Source organism: Hippichthys cyanospilos, chromosome 7 (assembly GCF_059441005.1).
Source record: "Hippichthys cyanospilos isolate Australia breed blue-spotted pipefish chromosome 7, RoL_Hcya_1.0, whole genome shotgun sequence".
Lineage (NCBI taxonomy): Eukaryota > Metazoa > Chordata > Actinopteri > Syngnathiformes > Syngnathidae > Hippichthys > Hippichthys cyanospilos.
In genome coordinates this window covers 12459300-12483923 of record NC_142375.1, presented here as the reverse complement: position 1 = coordinate 12483923, position 24624 = coordinate 12459300, and the positions used below count along the sequence as shown (strand labels likewise).

General features: G+C 38.3%; 1 protein-coding gene across 3 annotated transcripts in view; it reads right to left on the bottom strand.

Annotated features, from left to right (window-relative positions):
* Positions 1-2759: 2759 nt before the first annotated feature.
* The window catches only part of tbc1d1 (TBC1 (tre-2/USP6, BUB2, cdc16) domain family, member 1), a 39988-nt gene continuing 18123 nt past the window's right edge, over positions 2760-24624 (bottom strand). For 2 of the 3 annotated variants that reach the window (XM_088419913.1, XM_088419915.1), the window contains 13 exons: positions 23591-23857; positions 22791-22901; positions 21759-21872; positions 21503-21636; positions 18033-18230; positions 14090-14251; positions 13350-13508; positions 11189-11289; positions 10960-11103; positions 9572-9731; positions 7441-7610; positions 4768-4944; positions 2760-3714 (listed from right to left, as the gene is read on the bottom strand). In XM_088419913.1, coding sequence (XP_088276039.1) covers positions 3373-3714; positions 4768-4944; positions 7441-7610; positions 9572-9731; positions 10960-11103; positions 11189-11289; positions 13350-13508; positions 14090-14251; positions 18033-18230; positions 21503-21636; positions 21759-21872; positions 22791-22901; positions 23591-23857 — 2239 coding nt within the window. In that variant the 3' untranslated portion in view covers positions 2760-3372. The remainder of the gene's footprint in view (positions 3715-4767; positions 4945-7440; positions 7611-9571; positions 9732-10959; positions 11104-11188; positions 11290-13349; positions 13509-14089; positions 14252-18032; positions 18231-21502; positions 21637-21758; positions 21873-22790; positions 22902-23590; positions 23858-24624) is intronic. The other variant, XM_088419914.1, reaches the window with a different exon arrangement.

Below are 24624 nucleotides of genomic sequence, written 5' to 3'. Positions count from 1 at the left end.
GTTTTTTAAATAATGAAATTGAATAACATACTGGTCATAAAATGTGTTTTATGAACTTAGATTTTCCTGAACATTTCATTATTTTTTTTAAATAAACCTTACTTTGGCCAGCGTGTATATGTATATATAGTGTGTTGCTTTTTTGAATGCAAGATTGATGCATGATTATGTATGCATAGGTATGTATTCATGCATATGTGTATGTTTATTTTATTTATTTATTTTTCCTTTCTTTTTCCCCATGGTGTGCGTATGTGTCGAGTGGGAGTATGTGCGTGAATAAGCGTTTGCTGTCTGGGAAATTGGGGTTTCTTATTAACAAATATGGAAATCTGTTATTTGTACATGATCCTGTAACCCTTCTGTCATTGTGGTCTTGCAAAATCATTAGAAATTTAAAAGAAAAGAAAAAAAAAGGGTGGCCTCCTATTCCCATGCAACAAAGAAATGATGTAACTTGACAGTGATTTTGTGATGTCATTGATTAATATTAAGGGATGTTGCTGATGAGTTTTTTGTTTTTGTTTTATTGCCTACCTTGTTACTTGCTCGATTATGGAATGTAGTCTGCTCGCGGGAGTGAACAAATAAAAATTTCATTGTGTGGTATTATTATGCATACGACAATAAAACTCTTGAATCTTTATCCTAGGCATCAGCAATGGCCATTTCCTTGCTGCCTACTTTGAGCTCGGACAAAACGTTCTCGATGCTCAAGTTACTATGACTGATTTGTGGCATAAAGACAAAATAATAGGATCAATTAAAAATATATATTAATTGAAAACAACAACAAAAAATATAAAAAGGCATGTATCTGAAAAATTACATAGTGCCATTTTTAAGGAGGCTCACACACCACTGAGGGATGGGAAGGAATCCCACTGCCCAACAGGAGTGGTCACATGGCAAGTCAATCCTGTTTTGGCGGTTAGAGTTTCCCAACCATTGGGCCACACCACTCTGGTGTGCATATGACTTTTCATGAACTATGAATAATGTCGCTTTGTTCATCTACATCATTAATGGCAGCTGCATGTCGTACACATGAAACACTCTTTTACTTGATGATAAATCATACAGTTAACCTGCGTCTTCGCTCGTTGCTATTCGTTCAAGGAAAAACAGCTCGGTATTGAGTTAAACAGGCCCTCGCCCTTCTCTAATTCTTGCAAAAAAATCAACTGTTTGGTGACCGCCAAAAAAATATAATCTTTATCTTTATGTATTGGTTCATTTTCTCAAATCATGTCAGTAAAGTAAAAGAAGCGCTCTGTTTATACTTGTATCTGTATTCAAATGGCACGTGTGCATCAATGAAAGTTACGCAAGGACAACATGTTAACTAGCAGTTCGGGCATGTGAGACATCGCAACTTCGGGCAAGTATGACGAAACATGCACTTATGCGGCCGTGGCGAAATGCCCTGGGTGAAACGCCTGCCTGCGCATACACCCAACAAACATCCCGGCCAAGACTTAACATTTTGTATTATCACCTCAAGGCCAACATCAATCATGCATCCAAGCTGAAATATGTTAACACATTTGTTATGTGAAACTCACAAACATGAATTCACATCTACACGCACGAGCAAAATTGCGGGCATACTTTAGTTAGAAAAATATTAACTCCACTCACTGTAAGAACTTTATACAAAACATTTATACAAAACAAGTCCATTATTTTATCTAGATTAATAAAAAAATACTTACGGTACACAAACATTATTTTGTTCTAAACAGCGGGATCATCTCCTACTGAGGGATGGCCTTCCAATGCAAGTATTTCTCAACTTGGGGTATATTAACACATTTTAGGAATACAGTAGCTACGGAGAAACTCATTAAAGCTCGGATGACTGATGAAAATAAAAATACATGCTATGGCTCTCTTTCAGTGTTTAAATACCTGTTTAAAGGGGACTCATTTAAAAGTGCTCTAGTTTTTTGTTGTAGATGTTTAAGATTTATACACACCAAAGGTAGGTTTATTTTTTATTCTTTATGATATATGTAAGCCTTTATACATTGATAGAAAGCCCACATTTTAAACATATTTGCAGTTAATATTTAATGCATAGAGGGACCACTTTTCTGAGTTTGAAATGTCCAATTGCATTTGAATGCCACATGTCGTTAGTGGCCAGCGCTAACAGTTGTGCCTTGACTAGGTGTTCCTTTGCGTCCTTGGATATTTTTTTTTTTCTTCTTTTTTAAACAGTGCAGTGTTGATGTTGGTAGAGACATGATCTGATGCCAATAAAATGGAGTTGAAAGGAAGAGTAAGGCTAGCTGGTACATTTATTTTCACTTTTTAGGAACTTTAAGGATTGTCACTTCGGTCTTAAACAAAGTCATTGCAGGCGTTTTTTGACGAGATTAGAGAATATGGAGTTTATATTTATTTTGAAGATGTAAGAGCATGTTTTGAAAACGTATCTAGAAATAAATCCTAACAATGGCATTTGTATTGTTTTCTTGGCTGTGAGGACTGTGCGACGCAAGCTAATAAAGAGACTTGCCCTAACGTGCTTTTCTTTGCCCCACCCTTCGACCACGAGGAATTCCTGAAAACAGTGTACATTTGTTCCTTGAATGCTATGCGTCATACAGTGAGAAATTACCATATGCTCACTCATTATAGGAAGTCAATTGTTTTTAGTGACTGCATATTTTGACAAGAGGTACACAAAGCCATCTCTAAGCATGTGCGACACCTGTGAGAGCAACTGACACACAAAGGAAACTGTTTTCAGATGTGTTGAAATGATATGGAATATATTTAAGTATAGATTGGAAACAATAGAATAATTACATAAAACAAAACAAACAGGTGCATGGGATAAAATATGTTTACAGTGTAACTCCAACTGATTGCTGCAACCAGTGCACAAACACACTTGCACACATTGCTTGAAGCTGCAGGTCAAATGGGAAGAATACAGTGTAACTAATACAGTAAAGATTCATCCTCAAGAGGTCATTTAAAGTTAAAAAAAAAAAAAGTCTGAATGGAAAGCTCAAACACAGACTTTTGTTCTTCTTGTAACATAAACAAAAGTTGAAATGCACAAGCTGCCATTTTTTTAGCTTGTGACTGGACATTTCCATGTTTTACTTGTGAAATGTATTTCTTCAGTCACACCCCTGCTCACTTTGATACTCTTTGGGACTTAGCTTTTCTGTGTGCTGGCCTCTTGTAGCAGACACAAGTGCTAAAAAGAGGAGCATGGGGGGGGCAGTGCTATCTTTGGGACAAACTGGTCAAATCACATGCTTGCTTGTCACACAAGAGGTTTTGAAATGATTAACCTGTCTCTGTCCTGCTTTGAGGTTTGGAGCTTCAATGAAGCACGCGGGAGGGAGACAGTCAAGTCTCCCCCTGTCCATTGACCACCTTCTCCACCGCACGCACAGGTTGGTGCGGGGAGTGCAAAGTCCTATCGTTCCGGCCTGTGTGTGTACCCACCGTGGTGCCGGCTGCCACTTGCTGTGCTTGGAAGTCCCCATCCACGATGGGGGCTGGGGCTGCGCTGTCATCGGGAGTTGTTGAAATACCCAGGTTGGCGAGCAGGTTCTGGAGACGCGTGGCCATACTGGCCAGGTGCTGCTTCTCCGACTCCAAGGAAGAGACCTGCTCCTTTAGCTTGCTCTCTGACCGCACCAGCGCCGCCACTCGACTCTCGAGGCTGCACACCCGAGCGTACGACACCTGAACGGGGAAAATGGGGGCAAAGAGGTTACGGTCATCAGTGCAACATAAATACACTAATAATGTTCTAATGGTGGGCAACAGAGTGGAGCATGTGAATAGAATGTCTTCCTCAGTCAACATTTGGGGTTTAAATGCCAACTCAAACTGCATTCCGAAATCATATTAATTAAATGGACTGTTAATGTGGTCATTTGCCTATATGAGCCATCTGATTTCCTGGTAACCAGTCCCGTGTGTAACAGGAATCCTGCAGATTATAAAAAAAAAAAAAAAAAAGAAATGTATTTTTCTAAAATATGTCTTGTAAAAACATAGTATACTGTTGAGAATTACACATGCCTTACTAAACTTTCCAAAGATTTGATCGGCTGGATTGGAACAGTAGGTACTTTGCATCTCATGCAAAATCCATGACTGGAAAAATTGCTGCGTAAACGCAATCTCATTCATTCCAGACACGTTTTCAGCTGTCATCGTTATTAATCCAATATTGTCAATATTTTTTTTTTTTTAAAGGATAGTACATTTCGTCCATAATTAGTTTGATAACCAAATCATCGTTCATGTAGATCTATAATTCTTTTTTCCATCGTAAGTGCTCTAGGCTACGATAACAGTCAATAAGGGCTTCACTTTTTTCTGGGTTTGGTTATGTGACATTCGCAAGCTGAGCCGCGAATGGTTATGACCTGAGCCTTGACCACAATTGTGAATGGAAAATAATTGTCATAAAATTAATTATACATCAAATATTAACCCGTTACTGCTAAAAATGGCAAAATAAGTGTACTTTTAAATAATTGTGTGTTATTTTGGTGGGTATTGGCTCCCCCCAAACATTTTTAAACAACAGACTGGTTGTTGTTCATCGTGCAGCATTGCAAAGTCACTCTAACCAATTCTAACCAAAAAAAAAATATATATATATTTATAAATCTTAACACAGTAAATAAGTATATTTACTTTTTTGGATGTTGCACAGCAATACATGAAATTGCACAATTATAAATGAATGTTCTATTTAGGTTCTATTTAGGAATGCAAACAAACCTGCAGCTCCTCGAGGAGATCCAGGTTCTGCTGTCTCAGGCTCTGATTGGTCCTTTCCAGCTGAGCGGCGCGCTGGTGTTGGTTGAGGGTGGGGGGCGAGTCCAGTAGTTCATCCTGCAAGACGTGGTACTCCACCTCGTACGCCTGAAGCTGCTTGGACACATCCATCTCACAAACCTGCAATCAGGCACAAAAAAGTACCACCTCAGTAAGACGTCTGGTTAAGTGGAATGCTAATGTTAGCTGCTGATTGTAAGTCTGATAACAAACTAGTTGCTGACTGGCTAGCATCTTTGCACATCCTTTCTTGAGGGTTTTCTTCTGTGGTTTAAATGGGGGAGTAATGCAATGGTTCAATTATTCTTACATTGGTATAACCATAACAAATGCAAACCTCTTGCTTAAAATATTCCATGAGCAGTCAGTGAATTAAGATTTTTTTTTGAAGAGCACATTTAAAAAGTGTTACAGATTTTAGTGTTACAGTGGTGCTCATAAGTTTACATACTCATAAGCTGTGTGAATGCATTACCATTGATCAATAGTAGAAAGACATGCAGTTTTGCTCATGCATACACAGCCTTTGTAAATGTAAACTTATTAGCACATGTGTGTGGAGAAGAAAAACATTGCTTCAATAACCCTTTTTCCATCAGTATTTTGACAATAATGTGACCCCAAAACTCTTCATTCAACTTCTATTGCTATGAAATCCAAACAAACAAAATGTCACACAGTATTCAGGCATGTATTGTGTTTGACTTTGAGGGATGATTTTAAAAGCTTTGCTTCAGCTACCTTGTCATTCTAGCACCATCTTTTAAATGCACTTTCTGTATAGCGTATGTGAATATTTGAGTCACACATGAGGCTACCTATAGTCAACATGATATAACCAGATGGTCCTTCGGGTAAATTACCTGTCAGCTACTGCATGACTCACTTGCCACTACTTGTCAACTTATTCAAATTATAGTACATGCATACTTCCGGAGTGACCTGATAACATGTTTGACTCATGCAAAGGTACAAATTACCATCACACTATGTATTAGTCAATATGATGACACAAGGAGGAAAAATCATGGCTGAAGGGGTACATGATGAGTCATTTGACTCTTTTAGAGTGTAATGCTGATGATTCTCCAGGTTTTTCATAGCTCCATTTACCACTAATGCCAATGCAGGAGACTAAATGAGTTCCACCCATCATCGCATCATTTGGCCTGCGCCTGTGAATTGAAGCTCAGCGTTTCTTCAGTAAATTTAACACACAAAAAAATATGCACATATTGAAATAAAAGGCAGGTAACATGAGCAACCTCCAAGTCTGTGTTGATTCAACATCACTTATGGGATGTGTTTACTAAAATTAATGGTGCTTCTGACTGCGTGGAGGCTATTCCTATTGGTTGTTTCACTGACACTGAGAAGCAGGCCCATCGACACTCTTAATAATATCAGACACTTACTCAAGATATTAGTCACAGCTTGTCTTTTCACCTTTGCCCTTGTCTCAGAGCTGCTTAGAACGCAGATGGTAAAGTGTAGAACAAGGCTTTACATGGTAGTATGAAAAATTCCATTAAACCTGTGATCAAATTGTTCTACATGACGCAAATGAGAAAAACAATAACAATATCAGTGCGCCAGATGTTCGAGCACTTGAATGTACAGTACATTCTGGTAGTTTTATTTTAGCTTTGACAAATGTAAATCTGTTGTCTACATTTTGATAGCAAACATAAATTAAAACTTTGAATCAAATTGTAAGTCATGTAATTAAACAACAGAGGGTATATTTGACTTGTATCCATGATTAACCTATTCACTGCCATCACTGACAACTATACATGTCAATGATCCCTTTGGACAGCTATGCAAGTCAGTTTCCTGAGCTAGAAGTGAGTTACAACAGTTAAACCTTTTACGGAGCTGTCAGAATCATTGGTGTAACATTTTTTTTTTCCCCGTACGACGAATTTCTCATGAGAACCTGCTCATCAGTGTCAACACATCTGGCCGCGATATTAGCTTTTGGCCCTTGAGTGACTTCCTGGCTCTAGGCGTTAAAAAACAATACTGCCACACCCAGACAGGCTAGATGCAAATAAGATGTGCCTATCCTCCTGAAGCGAGAAATTGTACAAAAAGAAAAAAAAGAAAGAATGAAAAATGTTTTCCCGATATTTATGACCTCCTTTGGACCACCTAAAATTTGACCTATAAAGCAGACAAGCGCAGGTTAGAAAAAAAAGCCTGCCTGTCCATGGATGGGTGGAAGTGGCTTTGAGGCCATAGCAAGTTCAAACAAGCCCGTGAAAGCACTAAAGAGACGGAGCGCAGCGCTCACAGCTGAGCGATCACACCAAGTGCTCACACTTGAAAGCTGAGCAACCGCAGTCAACACGGCCGTTTCTTTTCACATAAACACTCATCCTTCATTGAGAGGTGGTGCCCGTCTGTACGGTATTCAAGAAAGTAGAAGAGAAGCTTGTGGCGGAGTTCTCCGCACAAAGAGATGGGTGTTACTTCTGCCTAAATATTTGACGCTTGCTCTTGGCTGCTGCAGACACTGCATTGTTAACAAATTCATCAACAGCTAAATACCTACTCAATGACGCTAGTCGAGAAACGACGAAAGAGTTATGTGATTGCTGTCATGGCTCTCACCTGATTGATGGTTTTCTCCATCTGCACCAGGCCCAGGTTGGGCAGTGTGGTTTTGATGAAGTCCACAATGGACTCCAGGCTGTCATGTTGCAAGATCAGAGGCTTATGGCTTCCCAGGAGACTCAGGGCCACCTTGAAGATGACCTCTGGCCCCTGGAGGAACAACATATCTGACGAGAAAAAAAAAGAGAAAATGTCAATGTAATGAACAGTCAAAAGCAATAACTGGGAAAAATCGGGCTTTCTTATGAAACATTGAATTTATTAGCATCAATAACTTGTTTTGGAAAAGACAAAAACTTGCGGAATGACAAAGGTTCGCCAGAGAAGGTGTGTGAATGTATGCTTTGAATCTAAGAGGGTGTGGTAAAGGTTACAAAAGAACATACTACTATTTAAAAGAAATGGGAGTGGAGGCTAATATACAAACCCGATGCACGTACACGCACGTACATACACAAATACACAGTCACGCTGAGATGAGCCCTAGGAGACACTGTGTCTCGTTCAGTAACTTAGCACCATGGAAGAAATCAGGTGTGAAAAAAATGGAGGTGAAGTAACAAGGGAAAGTACAGACGAGACACAGGAGTGTAGGTGTGACCACGCCACCCATATACTTGAAAAAAGATCAGACAAAGATCACCGGGTTGCCAATGACCTACGGTGGAACGATATTATTATTTGATGACAAAAAAGTACAAGAAAGAATTTATACTTTCCATTTAACTCAAAACAATATATTAACTAGAAAAGGTGCCAAAGACAAATACTTTACTAAACAACTAGCATGAAACTACATCAAAAAGAAAACTTCCCAAATGTGTAGAAAAAGGAACGATATAAAAAATATGAACACAATGATAAATTAGATAAATAAGAATATACCAGATCCAAATGTCTTTTCAAAACCACATTTGGTTGTAGTCGAATAATGGCAAAATTCTCTCATTGTAAAAATGTGATGCGTCAAAACATCAATGTAGGTTTTTTTCTAATTTTAAACATTTTCCTGTCTCCCAACAGGACAAAGTAAAAATCTGAAATACATGTTTATCATTAGAAAAGGAATTAAAGAAATGCGGTGATGGATCTAATGAATATAAATAGATCAAATTAAATACATTTCTGCATTACATTTTTTTACTAAATTCAATTGAGCTCCTGCCAAAAAGAGGACATTGCACTGAACTGTAGACCAAAACGGTTGATTTGCCAGAATGCACTTTGTCCAACATGCTGATGATTTGGTGCAATGTCCTCTTGGGGATGGCCAAATAAAAAAGTAAAGAATTAAATCTATAGCATGAGTGATCAATATGTCGATAGGGGTTAACCAGTAGGGAAGAAAAAAAAAACAAAAACAAAAAACAACAACAAAAGCGCAAACAACAGAGCTAATGGCTGACTGCAAATGCACATACTGGACAGTATGTTTAATTTCATCAAAAGCCATTCCGGTTACTATTAGGATTCAGATTGTTTTTTTTCTTTGTTCATACCCGTGCATTTATGTTGTGAGAGTTAGTGTATGTGCTACATTGGAAGATTGCATGGTGACGTCATGCTACGCATGCCCCTGACATTCTCGCTTCCCGATGTGTCCTGTCTTAAGATGTTTACATTTGTCTTCCATAAATACTCAATAATTAAAGCAAAAAAACTCAGTTACAGTAGTTGGGTCATGCTTTGTTGATTAAGCCATTGTCAAGTTATCTTGCATGGTTATGGGCTTATGTTGTAGTTGCTAGGTTACGTTTCGGAGCTGCTGCGACTCAAAGGACTAAGCTAATATTGGTAACGTCAGGTGGCGTGCATTCTATATACTTGTGGTGCTGAGATAAAAAGGAAAAAAAGACAAAATAGGAAAAAAAAATCTCGGGGCAAAAAATTATTGGTACCGCTGTTCTATAGCATTTGTCAATTTAAGACTCAAAGCTGCCCGAGAACCATCCCTGACTTTGCAGAAAGGCATGAACACCAACAGCCAATCTAAAGACTTCATGGAAGGGTTAGGAGTGTGAGAAAACCGAGTAGTCAGAGAAAGAAATTACAACCTTGAAATTATATTAAAATGCTAATGATTAGTCCACCATGCTGCCCTCCAAGATAAAAGATGAATAAATCTCACCAAAGACCCGGGCCACGAAGCCGAGGGGGAAGTGTGAGGCGAAGGCAGTTAGGAACCACGGTGTGGCATATAGGCTGGGCCCGATCTCCTGTTGCTCTAGGTGGCTATGGAGGTCCCGGTGATAATCATGGAGCAGACGTGACAATTGGTACATCTGGATCTTGTTGGAAGGACACATGAAATGCAAGTTTATCACATTTACCCTGCTATGCAGCTGTTTTCTTTCAACAAACCTTTACTGTATATGGTTGTGAGATATGAGTATTGAAAAAGAGCAGCACAATAAGAGAAGAAAGATTAAAGAATCCAATGTTAATTATAACCAAATTTAGAATGTTCTCTGTTGCCTTCAGTTATCCAATCAGATAAACGTAAATTCCAATTTAAACAATTATTTGAAGCCTTATATCTATGTATTAAAAGAAAACAAACAAAAAAAATGTGTACAATTTGAGACAGAGATGATGGACGCAAACACTGTATTTAAATTACTACATTGTAAATAAATTACTATAAGAGCCAAATATATACTGCGAATATGGAACTGATGAAACAGCAAACATTCCTAAAGCTCGGTAAAAATTAACAGTCACACTAATACAAATAAAATGTGTAATATCGCCCCTCAAAACATTATATATATATATATATATATATATATATATATATATATATATATATATAAAACAGACAATTATACAATATAACATATAATTTGCACAACGGATCAAGTACTTTATTGATGCCTTGGCAAATCATGACAATCCAGCCGAACATATGTCTTGCATGAAATCTGAATCAGAAAATGGCAAATTATGGCTGATCATGATCAAACCAACCTGATCAGTGTAAACACCCATGGTGTCAAACGCATTTTAACTCAAGAGCTACACGGAGGAATACAGTGTCTATCCACAAGTGGGCCGGACAGGTAATATCATGCTATCTAACTTTAAAACAGCGTCAATAGTCCCTTGTGTATCACAAGATTGCATTTTTCCTTAAGTTGCATGGAAAGAAAGGAAACCTACTGATCTTTTTTTCTTCTTCTTTTAATACATATTTTGTATAGAAGATACAATGAACTAAAAATAAATAAACAAATAAATAGAATGAAACCATATCCAGAGGAGTAAAAATCTGTGTTTGTACAACTTATTTGCAATGAGTGCAGTGAACCACAAAGAATTGACCAGAATAAAATGGTGCTCGAGTGTCTCATCAATACACTTTCTTCACAACGATCTAATCACCATGATGGCTTGATGAGTGTGAATAAATAGTAACAGATTGTGACTTGCACAATTTAACCATTACAAATGCTTACGTGTTTCACTAATCCTTTAATTATAGGAAAATAAATAAGGTATGGCGGGTGCATTTTTTACCTGCAGGATAATCATATCAGGCCTGTACTGTTTGCGAAGGCCAACATCGTACATGAGAAATTTAAGCATGTTGAAGGCGTCTTCTTCCCCCATGTGCAATAGCAAAACACCCGCAATGAAGGACAAGCCCTGGCAGTATCCCACCTATTGGAACGGTGAGATGAATGTGACATTAGTGCAGATATTTGGGGAAAAGTTCAAGAAAAAGTGTACGGAAGCCATTTAATACCTCAGGGTCCAGTAGTGAGTAGGCCTTCAGGATGTTGTACAGAGACAGTTGTCCCGCCCCAAGCTGGGCTTGGAAATAGGGATGAGTGGGAAAAGTGCGACCTGAGAGACAAACGTCATATAACGCTTATGCTGCAAGACATCGTTATCCTTTGTTAACTGAGATCAATGAGCCAAAACGTTGTATCGCTTAATTTATATCTGACACTGGAATCAGATACCAAAAACAATGGGTGTGTCCACGTGCCAATATAAATTTCATCAAAACAAGCACATGAATGTGGCTCCTTCTAAATGCTTAATGAGAAACAGTTGACATGGTATGTCTTCTTTGCAAAAATGACAACATAATGAGGAGTGAGGACTGCTAAAAGTTATCCCGGGGTGGATGTGTTGATAATTGGCAGGTGTGCATGGTTCGCAGCTGAGGACCTCTCCACTTACAGTGAGAAACGACAAAACTTGGGCAAAGACAATGGCGGCCGTGTGAGAGCGTATGTTTGGAATGTGCTGTGGGGGCTTTTTTTTTTCTTTTGCTTGTGACTATGCCACGATTCCCTCCCCTGCCTGAAGGAAAAGTGTGTGTGTATTGTATCTGAGGTACGTGTAAATTGTACGTCTTCCTCTTGTCACCTTGCTTCCTTCAAGTGTGTATTTTAGTTTCAGTTTACATATATTTTGTAACCATGCGCGGCAGATGAACAGTTGTGTTTATCTCTACTTTATTCTATTATTAGATTTGATCCGTTTTAATGCATCAGGCTTTGTGATCTTGAGTTGTTGTGGATTGAACTACAAAGGTCAATTACACCCTGGAGTGGACACAGATTATCCGTCATTTTGTTTGCTATAACCTGATAGGCTTCTGCTGTGGGTGGGATGGGAAGTTCAGGAGCAGAAGGAAGACACTAAAACGGACGAGCATGTGAACATTTGGAAGATGGCGCAGAAGCATCTTAAAGTTAAGCTTACCACATAAATGCAAATCACAGAGCTGTGAATGCGGCCATAGGTGACGATAATAACAACGACATTGACGTAGTGAGCCATGGCAAAGCTCTTTGCCAAACTAACCTTGAAAACACCCTGAGTTTGACCAAGTCTGTGGATGGAATGATGTGTTATTTTAATGATATTTTCTAATTATTTGGCATTTGACAAAAGAAAACAGCACCATTCCTCTTGATAGTCGAAACTAAAGATTGCAGCCAGCACTTGGTTGTCGGGACTAACAACTGCATCTGTTAAAGTCTGAAAGTAAGGTAAATAGAAAACTGAGGCCATTTTATCTACTACAAAAACACAACTTATCCTAAAGATAATGGTTTAGGGTTATTCTCAGATTTTTTTTTTTATGTGAGATAAAAGAGATGAATTAGAACAATTATTCACAGATTTTATTGTATTTATTTTATTATCTCCTAATTTTATCATTTGTTATCATTTGTTATTTATTTGTGACATTATCATAACCATCTAATATTGGGTCATGTGCTGTTGTAATCTGCAATGGCTGGCAATTAATGTACAAAAACAACAGATGTGCTTCGTGTGTCTGCTGTGTGACGTTAAAAGTGTACATTTGTGAGAATATTGGGTGGGGTGCATGCTGCTATGTTTGTGGGTTTGAGGCGCAACATAAAGCTGAACGACACTTTGACACATTTAACAGCGCAGGATTAAAAAAGATACCTACAGTATTTGCATCATGTATAAATCGAGCCTTGACAAAGATGCTTGACTTGTGTAGAAATACTAGACACAAGGCGTTTGCAAGTCGTTTAAACTCTTACAAACTCTAACCACAGTAATAAACATATTTTTGAAGCAATGACTTTGCTGTCAATCAGAGGTAGACTTTCATTATCTATTTACAGTATATATGTCTTTAGTGTGCAGGAGTAGCTGATGTTGAAGTTACATTCCAATTACATTATTTATACACATTTTTAGAACATCAGTTTTCCTTCACTCCAGTGTTTGTCTGATTTGGGTTTCGATTATATTTTTGTTAAAACTGTGCCCCGGTTTTTATACCCGTATATCTGCTCTTTTTCCATACAAAAAAACAAACAAAAAAAATAAAATAAACGCATGACTCGGCTATTCACTCAGTCGGGCTATTTGGAACAAACTATAGTAATGGCAAAAACCAAGGTTACCCAGATCTATGAGGATGGCATGCTGTTGTGAGGTGAGCTGTTTGAGTAGCTCTTTGTATGGCGTTTCATTGGTGGGTGGCCGAGAGGGGACCGTTTGCTTGAGCAGGTATTGTTCAGAGAGAAACTTCCAGATCTCTCCTCGATGCTGTCTCGGCACTCCTGTAGACAGATGAACAAAAGTTGGGCAGGGTAGAGAGGATGCTGCTTGTGTCTTGACCAGGTCAATTGTTTCTGTTTGGTTAAAAAAAAAAACAAAAAAAAACAACCAAACAAACAAACTGATGTTTGATGTCAACTCACTTGGTTGAGTGGGTGTATTGAGAAAAATTGTAATTTGATAGGATCTCACGCCTTCCCCATTGTCTTAAAGGTTTTTCAAAGACCAGCAAGAATATGTCTACACGATATTACCTACATTCTTTACGATGAATAGTTACAATTTGTTGTATTTGAGGAAATACCAGGATCCAGTTAGGTATGAAAGCAAGTAGGAGCAATCAAAAACTCCCATTACATCAAACACGGCATGCCCGCTTGACAAAAGGAGGGGGGTGGTCAATACAAAAGGAAAAAGGAATGGGATCAACTCGGATTCCTTTGCAACGCTGAGGGAAAAGGCCAAAGCTGATAACGAGAGAGTCTGTCGTGCACAGTTGCAGTCAGACGCATTATACATTAAGCTTTGGTCAATATTTGCAGATAGCGGCAAAGCAAACACTGATATACAAGGGCAAACACACCTTGTGCGACGGACAAATGTATGGTTTCGTGGTCAAATTTGACCTTTGCCCTTCCAGGAGTTCCCAGCATCTTCTCCCAAACCAACGTGACCTCCTTTAGACATGGAGTGATTTCCTCATAGTCCAGCTTGAGACGCTTGGTCTGCAAATCACTCTCTGAAGCTGCAAACATCAACATGTAAAATGCACATCAGTCATGTGACATGGCAAGAATCACTTGCCTCTTTCAGGTGAGCTCTATAGTTGGTGAATTTATTCAATTTATCCCCCCCAAAAAAGTTACTTTTAACCAGATTTTAAGAGTGTAATATTAACTTCAAATACAGTCCACACAATCACAATGCAGAAGAAAATAAATATCAGGACATATTAGAGGAAAGTTTTGCCAACACCCCTGACAGAAAAAAAAATCTCCTTTTTCCCCCCACAATCAATGATCCTTTATACAGAGTAGGGTTATTTTAAAAAGGAACATTTACCAGATAGAGCATCGGTCATATTCCAAAATGGATATTTACGCCAGGTCACAGTTTATTCATCAAGGTGGTCGTTTTTCGGACAAGCTGTCTTTGCACCACTGACTGAACTCACAGTTGAAAAAAAAAAAAAAAGACTTATAAATGGACAACTTGTACGTTTTCCGTTAACAGCCATGATCAAAGAAGGTGAAGGCACACCCAGAGGGCCTAATCTGTTCCTGTTTTTGACAACACCCTTCCTCTCGCTGCCCCTCCAATCTCTTAACTGACGGCACCATTCTTCTCTTGTCGTTTTTGTGTTGAAACTCAACTCGCTTCCCTAGCTCAAACTCTATTTGTCTTGTCTGTCAACAGCTTTTGCATTCTCCTTTTCTTCGCCCAAGGTCTTCTCTATGTGACCAGCTGTAACTTAGCAAAGGAGCTAAAAATGACATCATCACTACAAGACAGAAGAGGAGCAAAAGAGGCCATGGTCTGATGTGAAACGTTTTCATAACCCCCCCAGGAAAAAGAGGGATTACGGTATTTGCCGTTATTAAGCAACCCTTGTGATTACAAGAGATCCCCTTGCACCAAAAGATTGGCAAAAAGTGATGTGATGTCATTGTGATAACACTCCAGCAGTAATGAACTTAAGTATGAGTGACAATGTTCAACAGGGAGATTGTCAAATTACATGAGATCTGGAGATTGACTTGTCATAAATAATGAATGATGAATGTAGCCTTTGTTGCTGAAAGACGGAAGGTGGTAAGAAGAAAAATATCCACCCAACGTTCCCAGGAAGAAGGTGGTCTGACACTTTTTGGTATGTCAAAATACTTTTAATCAGTGTGCTTGTGTCATGCCAGTCGGAGATTTTTGCCGGCTGAATGTGGATGACAGAACTCCTGCTTCTATGAAGCAATTATTGCTTTTATTTGTGTAGAGTAGCATTTCTTCTGTTTTGTACCCGTTCTTGTGACCTTTCATCTGGATCCCTGTGCATAAACTGTCTTATCCATACTTTTTGTGAGTGATAAGTGATAAAAAAATATGCAAAAACTTGTTATTTAGCTTTTTTTCAAAGCATTAATGGCATAAAACATATAAATGAAAAAATAAGCAAACAAATAAAATATACAAGACACAAACCTATCTTTCCTCAATGTTTCTATTAATGTGTTCAAATTAATAGGCCTAGATTAGGAAGTTCTGTGAGGAAATTGAAACTATTGTACTGTATATGAACAGGATTTTAGTACAGTGACATTTATTTTTGTGGTAAGTCGTGTGAAAAAAAAATTCAAGTACATGTTGCTTGGTCAAATATGATTCAATCAAGGACATAGTAGGACAGTGTAGAAAAAGTAAGAATAGGCACTGGTATTATCAGCAAACTGGAGTCAAGTCCATTAGGAAATGTTCACCGGCTTTGGCCCAACTCATCACAGGCCTATCGCCTCTTATAGCAAAACGGCCTTTCTCCGGAAAACTCCTCCCTTGATAACAAGCAAAAAGCACTGTTGACACTACATGCAGACCCACGCACGTGCACACACATACACCGTTGACACATAAAAGAGACAATAGCAAGACTGATAAGTTGCTGCTTTTCCACTAAATTTAAATGACTCACAACTTCTTTGACATCAGAGAATTCCTTCTGCTTAAAGTTGATAGGCTATAATGATCCCCATTGTTTTTTGTTTTTTTTTCGATTCCCGACACTCCTCAATAGAACGGGTAGTCATTGACATGTGTTTACCACTAGGATTATAATCTAACCTCAATTCTGTCTAGAGTGTCACTATTTATTTTTATCTTTTTTTTTCTTTAAATAAGGCTGAACATGAATTAGCGTAGATAGAAATAGAAATTCATGCATGTAATGTCATTGTACTGTATAGAATGTTAACAACAATACTGACATTTGAAATTGAAATGAAAAAATTCTCATCTCAACAGTTAGCAAACAGAATTAGCATTTGCGTTCTGACGAATGCTATTTAAGGTCAACAAACTTCAACTACCATTTAGTTCACACCTAAAGAATATTTTATATAGGTTACACACATAATAGTGTATTTAAAATCACTTAAAATGTTTCAACAATATTCCATGATTAAACCTAAGAGGGGAGCTGCCTGTTAGCACAAGGAGGTCAAGAACTTCCTGTTAGCCATCTTCTCCTGCTACTGCTTCTTCTTGACAAACAGACGGTGCATGTGTCATGCCTGAGTGCCCTCAACTGGTCAATTTTAACTGAGCCACTGGATTTTTTTTTCCCAGCGCAGGTAATATTATTAGATAATAGAACTTTCGTGCTTTTTGGGAAATTTTGAACTTTTTTCCTTTCTTTTGGGATGTGTCATTTGCTATTAATGGAATTAACACAATTATTTTACTATGTCAACAATTTACATTGTTAAGTTACAGTTAATTATTTTTGGTGGTGGCGGATTTACAGTCTACAGTAGTATTTCTAGGAGTACGCATCAGTCCACCAAAGACAATTCAAATTTAATATCATTATTAATGATATTAAAACATTCGATTCGTTTGATTCAGTGAGACTGTGTTTTGATTTTATAATGGTAAACGCTGTTGCTTTTTTTGGTGAATAATAGCTCTCCAAAGCCCAAACTATTCAAGTTAATGAAATTCAAATTCACCCCGAAGAATTTCTATTTTCATTATTTTCTCTATTAACCAACCTCCCAAAAAATGTCTTTTAAACTATGTATTCTCAACTGTGATTCAGTGGTTCTCACGTAACGTGTCTGTCACTGGAATTAAGTATTATTCCACAAACTAATATGTGTGGTGGAAAAATGACAGGAAGCCAAATTCCATGCAGACACGCAAATGCCATATAGGCATTTCCCACCCTCACAGAGGAGTTGTGTTTGGCATGTGTGTGTGATACAGCTAGTAAAATGCTAAACAAGAGTGTGGTCAAAGATCAGACTTGATTTTCTAACACCACGCTTGACCCACATATAATATCAACACCTTGCTGTGTAAGCAATAAGACAGTCAGGGGTGTGGCATATACTCGTGTGTTGATACAAGCCAACTAGGTCAGGGAAAGGGAGGGGCATTTACTGTAACAAATAGTCTCGGATGTGCCGAGTGCCAAGCACGAATAGTAAAAAATACATCCTATATGTCTATAGTGTATTCATTTGTGGCTTAAATTGTTGAAGAAAAAAAAAAACAGGTGTGCACTTAAACACCAGTCATGCATGTGCAAGCATATCTCAAAAATGCAGACTGCCAGACATAAGGATTAGACTTGTATTACATTTACTATTCACATAACATAATGAAGACTGTTCTAACTTGCGCGCACAAATACAGTACTGTTGGGGGAGAGTTGTTCAATTTTTTTTTTTTTTCTGTCTGTGTGAAGTGGAACCTGTACACAATCTCAAGGGTGAAGACAAATGCAACCTTCCCACCATTCATGCGTTCCAACTTACCCTGTAGTTTCTGGTTTTCTCGTTCCATCCTTTGCAGGAGGATCTGTTGCAGGATGGCTGTCCTCCATAGTTCCCGCAGCTCCTCTTTGCTCCTTCTGCTTCGCTCTTCGGGCAGTGCCCTCATTGGCAAGTCTACATTTCCTGCACCGACAACTTGGCCCCCACACGCCAGACCCCCATCTAGACTGTCTCCACGGTCTGAAAGGCACAAAATTGTATGCTATGAGACCAGATAAAAATAAAAAAAAAAACCTTTGAAATTAACTCAGGTGTTGGTAGTAGCAATGACCAGGGAAAAGTTTGAATGGTTCAGATAAGACAGTGGATGGTGGAAGACATCAGTCATGGAGTTCAATCAACTTTTCCAAAAAAGGTGATGACCCACGGATGCAGAATCGATACTAAAGCCATGAAGTACATTACATAACCTAGGAACTGAACTGTCAATATTGTACACAAATATAGACATTTTGCCAAGCAAATGATACTGTAAATAGCATTTAACCAACAATTAGGGCTATTCATTAAAATGACGAGAGAAACTTGTCAACAATTACTCTACATTTTGTGTCAGGCATTTAATTCTACTGTACTTTAATTATACAGTAGTTAACTGAATCCATGAACAGGAATATTAGTGTGTAAATAAAGGTGTTATGATGGCAGTTTGAGCCTGGTACCTTATTAAACTAATTTGCATTATTTCCATGAGGACATTTTTTAAGGGTGAGGTAACAAACTGTGTTTTTAATGCTAAGCAATGAATACTGAACATGAAAACGGTGACTGACAAACTGAGCAATGATAAAACCATCAATTCAAAACGTAGATATCAAGAGATAGATTTTTTTTCATCAATCAATTCAATCATTTGTTGAAATGCAATGTTTGCACTTTTTTTGTATTGTCCCAATGAGCTAGCTAGCAACTTTTAAAGTAAAACTTGGACAACGTCCATTTTTGTCTGACTTTGTGCTCGTGACGCTCCTCTGAGTTCAACAACCACAAAAAGTAAATGATACTGAGAAGTGATTTTTTTTTAACTCTTCATAAAATTTAAACTCCAAAGTTGATGCTTTAACTTTGATAGCCCTACAACAACAACAAAAAAAAATCATGGTAAAAATTATCAATGTGAGACATACTAATTAAAATATTGTCTTTGAATGTCTAGTCACTTAAGTTTAACCTTCAAGAGCAACAAATAGATTGTCCCAAAAAGCCCGACCACAAATGGTATAAGAGAAAGACGATGAGCAGGATCAAAAAAAAAAAAAAAACAAAACATCTTGTAAAGTGTTCCTTCCTTTGATATGCTAACATGGCTAACAGACATCATCTTCTCTCAACCCTTGGGACGGACACTCAAGCAAAAGCAAGCCATCCAAATAGAAACTCAAGCTAAACATAGAGATATATATTTTGACATAGAAGGGCGCAACACAGCTTAAAAACAAACAAAAAAAAATGTTGTGAGACTCCACCCTAAAGTACAGGGTGGATCCCAAACCTCAAAATCCTCAGTGTTGTCTGAAAAACGAACATCTAGTGACAACCAGTCAGATGCCATTTTACCTATATACATCCCCACAACATATGTGATAAGTAACAATACTGTTCTTTGTGTCATGACTTGGTGACGCTTCTGTCTGTGTCAGGCAGGCTTTCAAAGATGTACTTGAAACATTCAGCAGTCACTAAACAAACATAAGGCTCTTAACACATGGGCGCACGTCTCCGAGACATGCATTTGTTAGACAAACATAGACTGCTACACTACTTCAACCAGAGTGTTCAACAGTGCATGACAGTAAATGCACAGACCCATTGATTTACAAGACCCTTACTCTAATCAAACACTAATTGGCATATCAGCATTATAGTACAATAACAGAACTTGCTAAATGTTAGCGCTGTCATTGGGTGATAGAACTTTGTCTAAGGCCTCAGACCGTACATACACATACAAACTATGCAAAGTTGGTCAACAAGGCTGGCGCTTTACTTTGGCGCTGTCTATGTGGACAGTCAACACAACCTTGGGACACCACCACCCTCCCTAACACACAAATACAGTGACACACCCATGAGCTCATGCCCTGGATGTACAGTATGCACATGCATAAATCAATACACACCCGATCCAAGCGGTAGATTAAAAGTCCATCACATTGAAGGTTTAAAGCTACAATGGCACATTGGAAATTAATGAGAAAAATAGAGGGAGGAGAGGAGGGGGGTAAGATTGTCATTTGACATTTACTTTTTGTACGTCTTGGGTTCAATGTGCCCCATGTGATTTTTTTCCAGCCAAGCAAGCGTGAGCTAACCAACTGTGGCTGAAATGTGTGTATTCATGGATAATTTAACAAAATAAAAGCATAAAATGTTTGAAAAGCACTGTCTTGCATAGACAACTAATATGATGGATTACCTTGATTTTTTTTAGCATTAGGACTGTTTGGTGCTTGTGGAACATTGTTGTTTAAAAAAAAAAGTTCATTGGAAGCAGTCACGTTTTCAGACCAATGGGACAATGTGACATACCAAACACGCTCATTTGTCAACTACTCAATCTCATATACTATCACACAGATAGTACATGCGGCACAATTATCACAAAACAGAATCTGAAGACGGACAGGCACAAGCTTGAGTCCCACAACAAAACAGGAATGATGGTTTGCTGAGATTAAAAGGACTGAATTTATCAGTCAAATTTAAAACCTAAACAAATGGTTCTTGATGTATTTATCATGGTATTTTTAATTATTGTAACACAGTAGAAAATAATGATGTACGGTATTTCAATGATACTATGCAGACGCTTCATACTAGCTTCGACAATTATAAAGAAGACATCATTTCACAAGTACAAATGTAATTGTACTCTACTCCCTTCCCTTCCTCATTTCAGATGAAAGAGTGACACAACATGGAAAGACTCTCTTACTGCATTGGTCGAAGGATTTATATTCTAGTTACTTTGAAGAGCCACCCTTTGCTTTGATTACTGCTTTTCACAAATTTGACTCTCGCAATGAGCTTCAAGAATTAGTCTGAAATTGTTTTCACCTCACCAGCGTGCCTTATCAGGTTTCACTAGTGGAATTTCTTGCTTTATCAATGGGGTCAGGACCATCAGTGTTTTGCACAAGTCAGGTTTATACACAGCCGACAGTCTTGCTGGACAAATGATAACATTCATATTATGTACAATTGTTAAAATCCATATGATGGCAAGAACTAGTCAGCTAACTAAAGAAAAACTAAGTGTCCACATCATTAGCGGTACTTTAAGAAATTGAGAGAAGCTGTGCCCAAACCTTTGTCTGTATGTTCTGCATTTTCCATTTCCTTGTCATTCTCTGAGGCGCTTTAATCAGTTCAAGCTCGGTTGCGTTATAGACACTGGATAGTCTTTATTTATGGACTGAAACTTCCATTCATCTTTTGCTCAGGATTCTTACCATTGCTGTCTGTATTTTTCTGAGGGGTAGCGACTCGCAGGAAGATCTGCTGCCTCCAGGAGTGTCTATGACTTCGCAGAGGGCTTTCTCCAACTTCACATTCTGCATTTGATACATGGAGGGATGCTACATCTCTAAAAAAAAAGGGGACACAATGGTTTGCTGTGAAAATAAATATGCACCAAACAATTGACAAGGGCGAGTGAAGCATGGATCGTCACACAGACATTGGTGTGATTATTTGATACACGTGTACCTGCTCTTAGTTTCTGGGCAGTCGCTTTCTTCGACAGGGGCCAGGAATTGAAATTTCAAAAAGTTAGGAACAGAGGATGACGAGTTGAGTCGAGCACGCAGTCCCCCCAGAGGACTGATGTAGATGGTATAAATGTAAGTGAATGAAAAGAGAGACACAAGTCCCATTCACACAAAGACATACAGCAATAAAGATGTAATTGTCGCTGTCGGGCTGAAACCTTGTATATCCATGTAATAAATGCATGGTCAATTTTTATACTTTGTTTTTTTCTAAACAAATGGTAAAGGTCACTCTACATGGGAGAGCAAATCTATTAACACTCTTGGACTCTAACTGTCTAAGAAAAGTGTCTTATAATCCCCTCTTCTTAACTTTGCAGGAGCCACAACGTATTATGTTGTTTGGAGACCCAAAGTAAATTTTTTAGACAAAAATACTCAAAAAATACTTATGTAGGACTGTTTTGTTTAAAATGGACAGCTGTAATGCTTTGTTGCAAAGGTAAACCTGTCAAAGTTGCCACTAAAGTAGGCTTGTGCGCAAAAGTAGTTCTGCCTATTCCAAATTCTAGTCAGCTCATAGATTTTTTTTTTTTATTGCATTACTCGTACACATACGTTTAAAATAGTGAGTAGGAAAATGATGCAACCTGAACCATTAGATTTAGTTTTTAAGCATTTTCTCTTCTCAAGGGCTTAACTTGACTAGACACTTTGAGCGATGGCGGCGTGTCAACAAGATTCTAATCAATGACACAGTTAACTGGAGATGCTAGGTTTCCACCCCACAGTGAATTTATGCTTGGTAGAAGAAAGCCTTTAAATTTGATAACAGTGAGGATAATCTTAATGTTTGAAAATGGCTTCCAATGAAAATCATCTAATCTATTTCTGCAATTCTCTGTGTGAACCGGGCCTCACATAAATATATAGAGAACAAGAAGAAGCTATGAAAAATGGTGCATAAGATTGTGAACATAGAAACCACACTGAATGCAACAGTGCGAGAGAACGCGGTGAACCTTCTCACCGTCTTTTACTGAGCCTTCCTCCGGTTGAAGGGGAGGAAGGAGGGAGCAGAGGAGAGGAGGATGAGGAGCAATTAAGAACGGCAGGAAGGGCAGTGTTGCATGGAACACATCTGAGAAGTAGTGCAAATGTGGAGAATCAAAAATCGGAAGACGTCAAAAACAGTGCACAGCAACATGCGTGGATAACGACTAAGGGAAGAGAAAAGTCAAGGGAAAGAATATGAACATTTGACTCTTGCTGCGATTTCTACATTCTTAGAAATGGACATTTTGTATTTTAAGGCTTTTTTTATCATATCAACTTAGAAATTCCCCTGCTTTCTGGTGACCCAATTTTGTGTGTGATTGCAGACAGTATTTAGGATTGCCACCCATTGCTTTATCAAGTACTTGAAAGCTTCAACATTTTGAATGACTAGTTAGTGATACAAGTGTTTTTGCCCGCTAAAAAATTCTAATGACAGTGGGAACATGAGTTGTGTTGAAAATAACAGAAGAGTGTGCATTTCAAACACTGGAAAATAACCCACATTATCAAGTTTCAATGTCCTTGTGTCAACGTGAAAGGGGATATGAAAAGCCCTGTGTCTTCATTGTCACCTGAGGGACGTGAAGAAGCTATACCGCTACAAAAACATGTCTTAGAAATGTCTCATGATTTTTCAACGAAATACAAGTCTCACAGGAGTGAGTGGTGAAGTCCGTACAGCACTGATAATTACAATTGCATGCCAATGCGGGCCATGACAATTATTCTCACGTGACCCAAAGTTGACAAAGATGACTGTGTATTTCTTACTTGCTCTGGTGAGGCGTGTCAGTGCTGACAGAGTAGTGTCGTACGAGTTTGGGTTTCGAAGCAGCCGCAGGGTCCCGGTATGGCGCATGGGTTAAAGTGCGTGCCGGTGAAGCCTCTGCTGAGGACGGAGTAGGCGAATGGCTGAAGGTGCTGGCCCGTCTACGGAAGCCCTGCGGCTGATCATCACCTGGTCGGGAGGAGGACGGGGAGGAAGATGGGGAAGCAAAAGGGTCAAGTTGCTTCAGGTCACCAGTGGAGGTGTGGCACCTGAAGAGGAAAAAGATGTTATTAATTTAATTAATGAAAGTAGGTCATTTAAGTGTACAGTAGGCAGTAGGCATGGACCAATTACAGTGTTTGTTTATTCATATTCCAGAAGTGCTATTATTAGAATGCCATTTTAGAATAGTGGGGTGTATTATAGAACATATTGAAATGAAAAATTTCGGCCTCATTTTCCCTTAAACATCTGCAAATTTCTGTGCTTTGCCTTATTCAAGCAGTGCCTTATAGAATGATTGACCCTACAGAATCTTCACTATTACAATCGCAGTAACGCGTTGAATTCTTACCAATTCATGAAATTTGTATCAGTGAACTTCAGGCAACCAGACAATAGGGACATAATGGCCCCCACCTCCTAAAACTTCTTTTTCCATCAGTTTGCAAATGGTACATTTTTGTGCATATTAGGTTGAGAGAATTATTTGCAAATCACTACAAAAATAACAGTAAGAAATAAAACATGAGGTTCGCATAAATTAGAGCAACCTTTTTCAATTATGTGAAATATTTTGCAGCCAAGTATGATTGAATTATTGTCGGTTTGACGGTATGTCCTATGTTTGCAAATTATTTATGCTTTTTTTTATATGTATTGTTTAATAACAAATTATTTATGCTTTTTTTTATATGTATTGTTTAATAACTTATCATTTATAAGTATGCCCTAGCCAGCGCAAAGCAATTTTGGATTGGGGGGAGACACGCACGCATGCACGTACACACACAAAAACAAGAGTGTAGTGCTATTC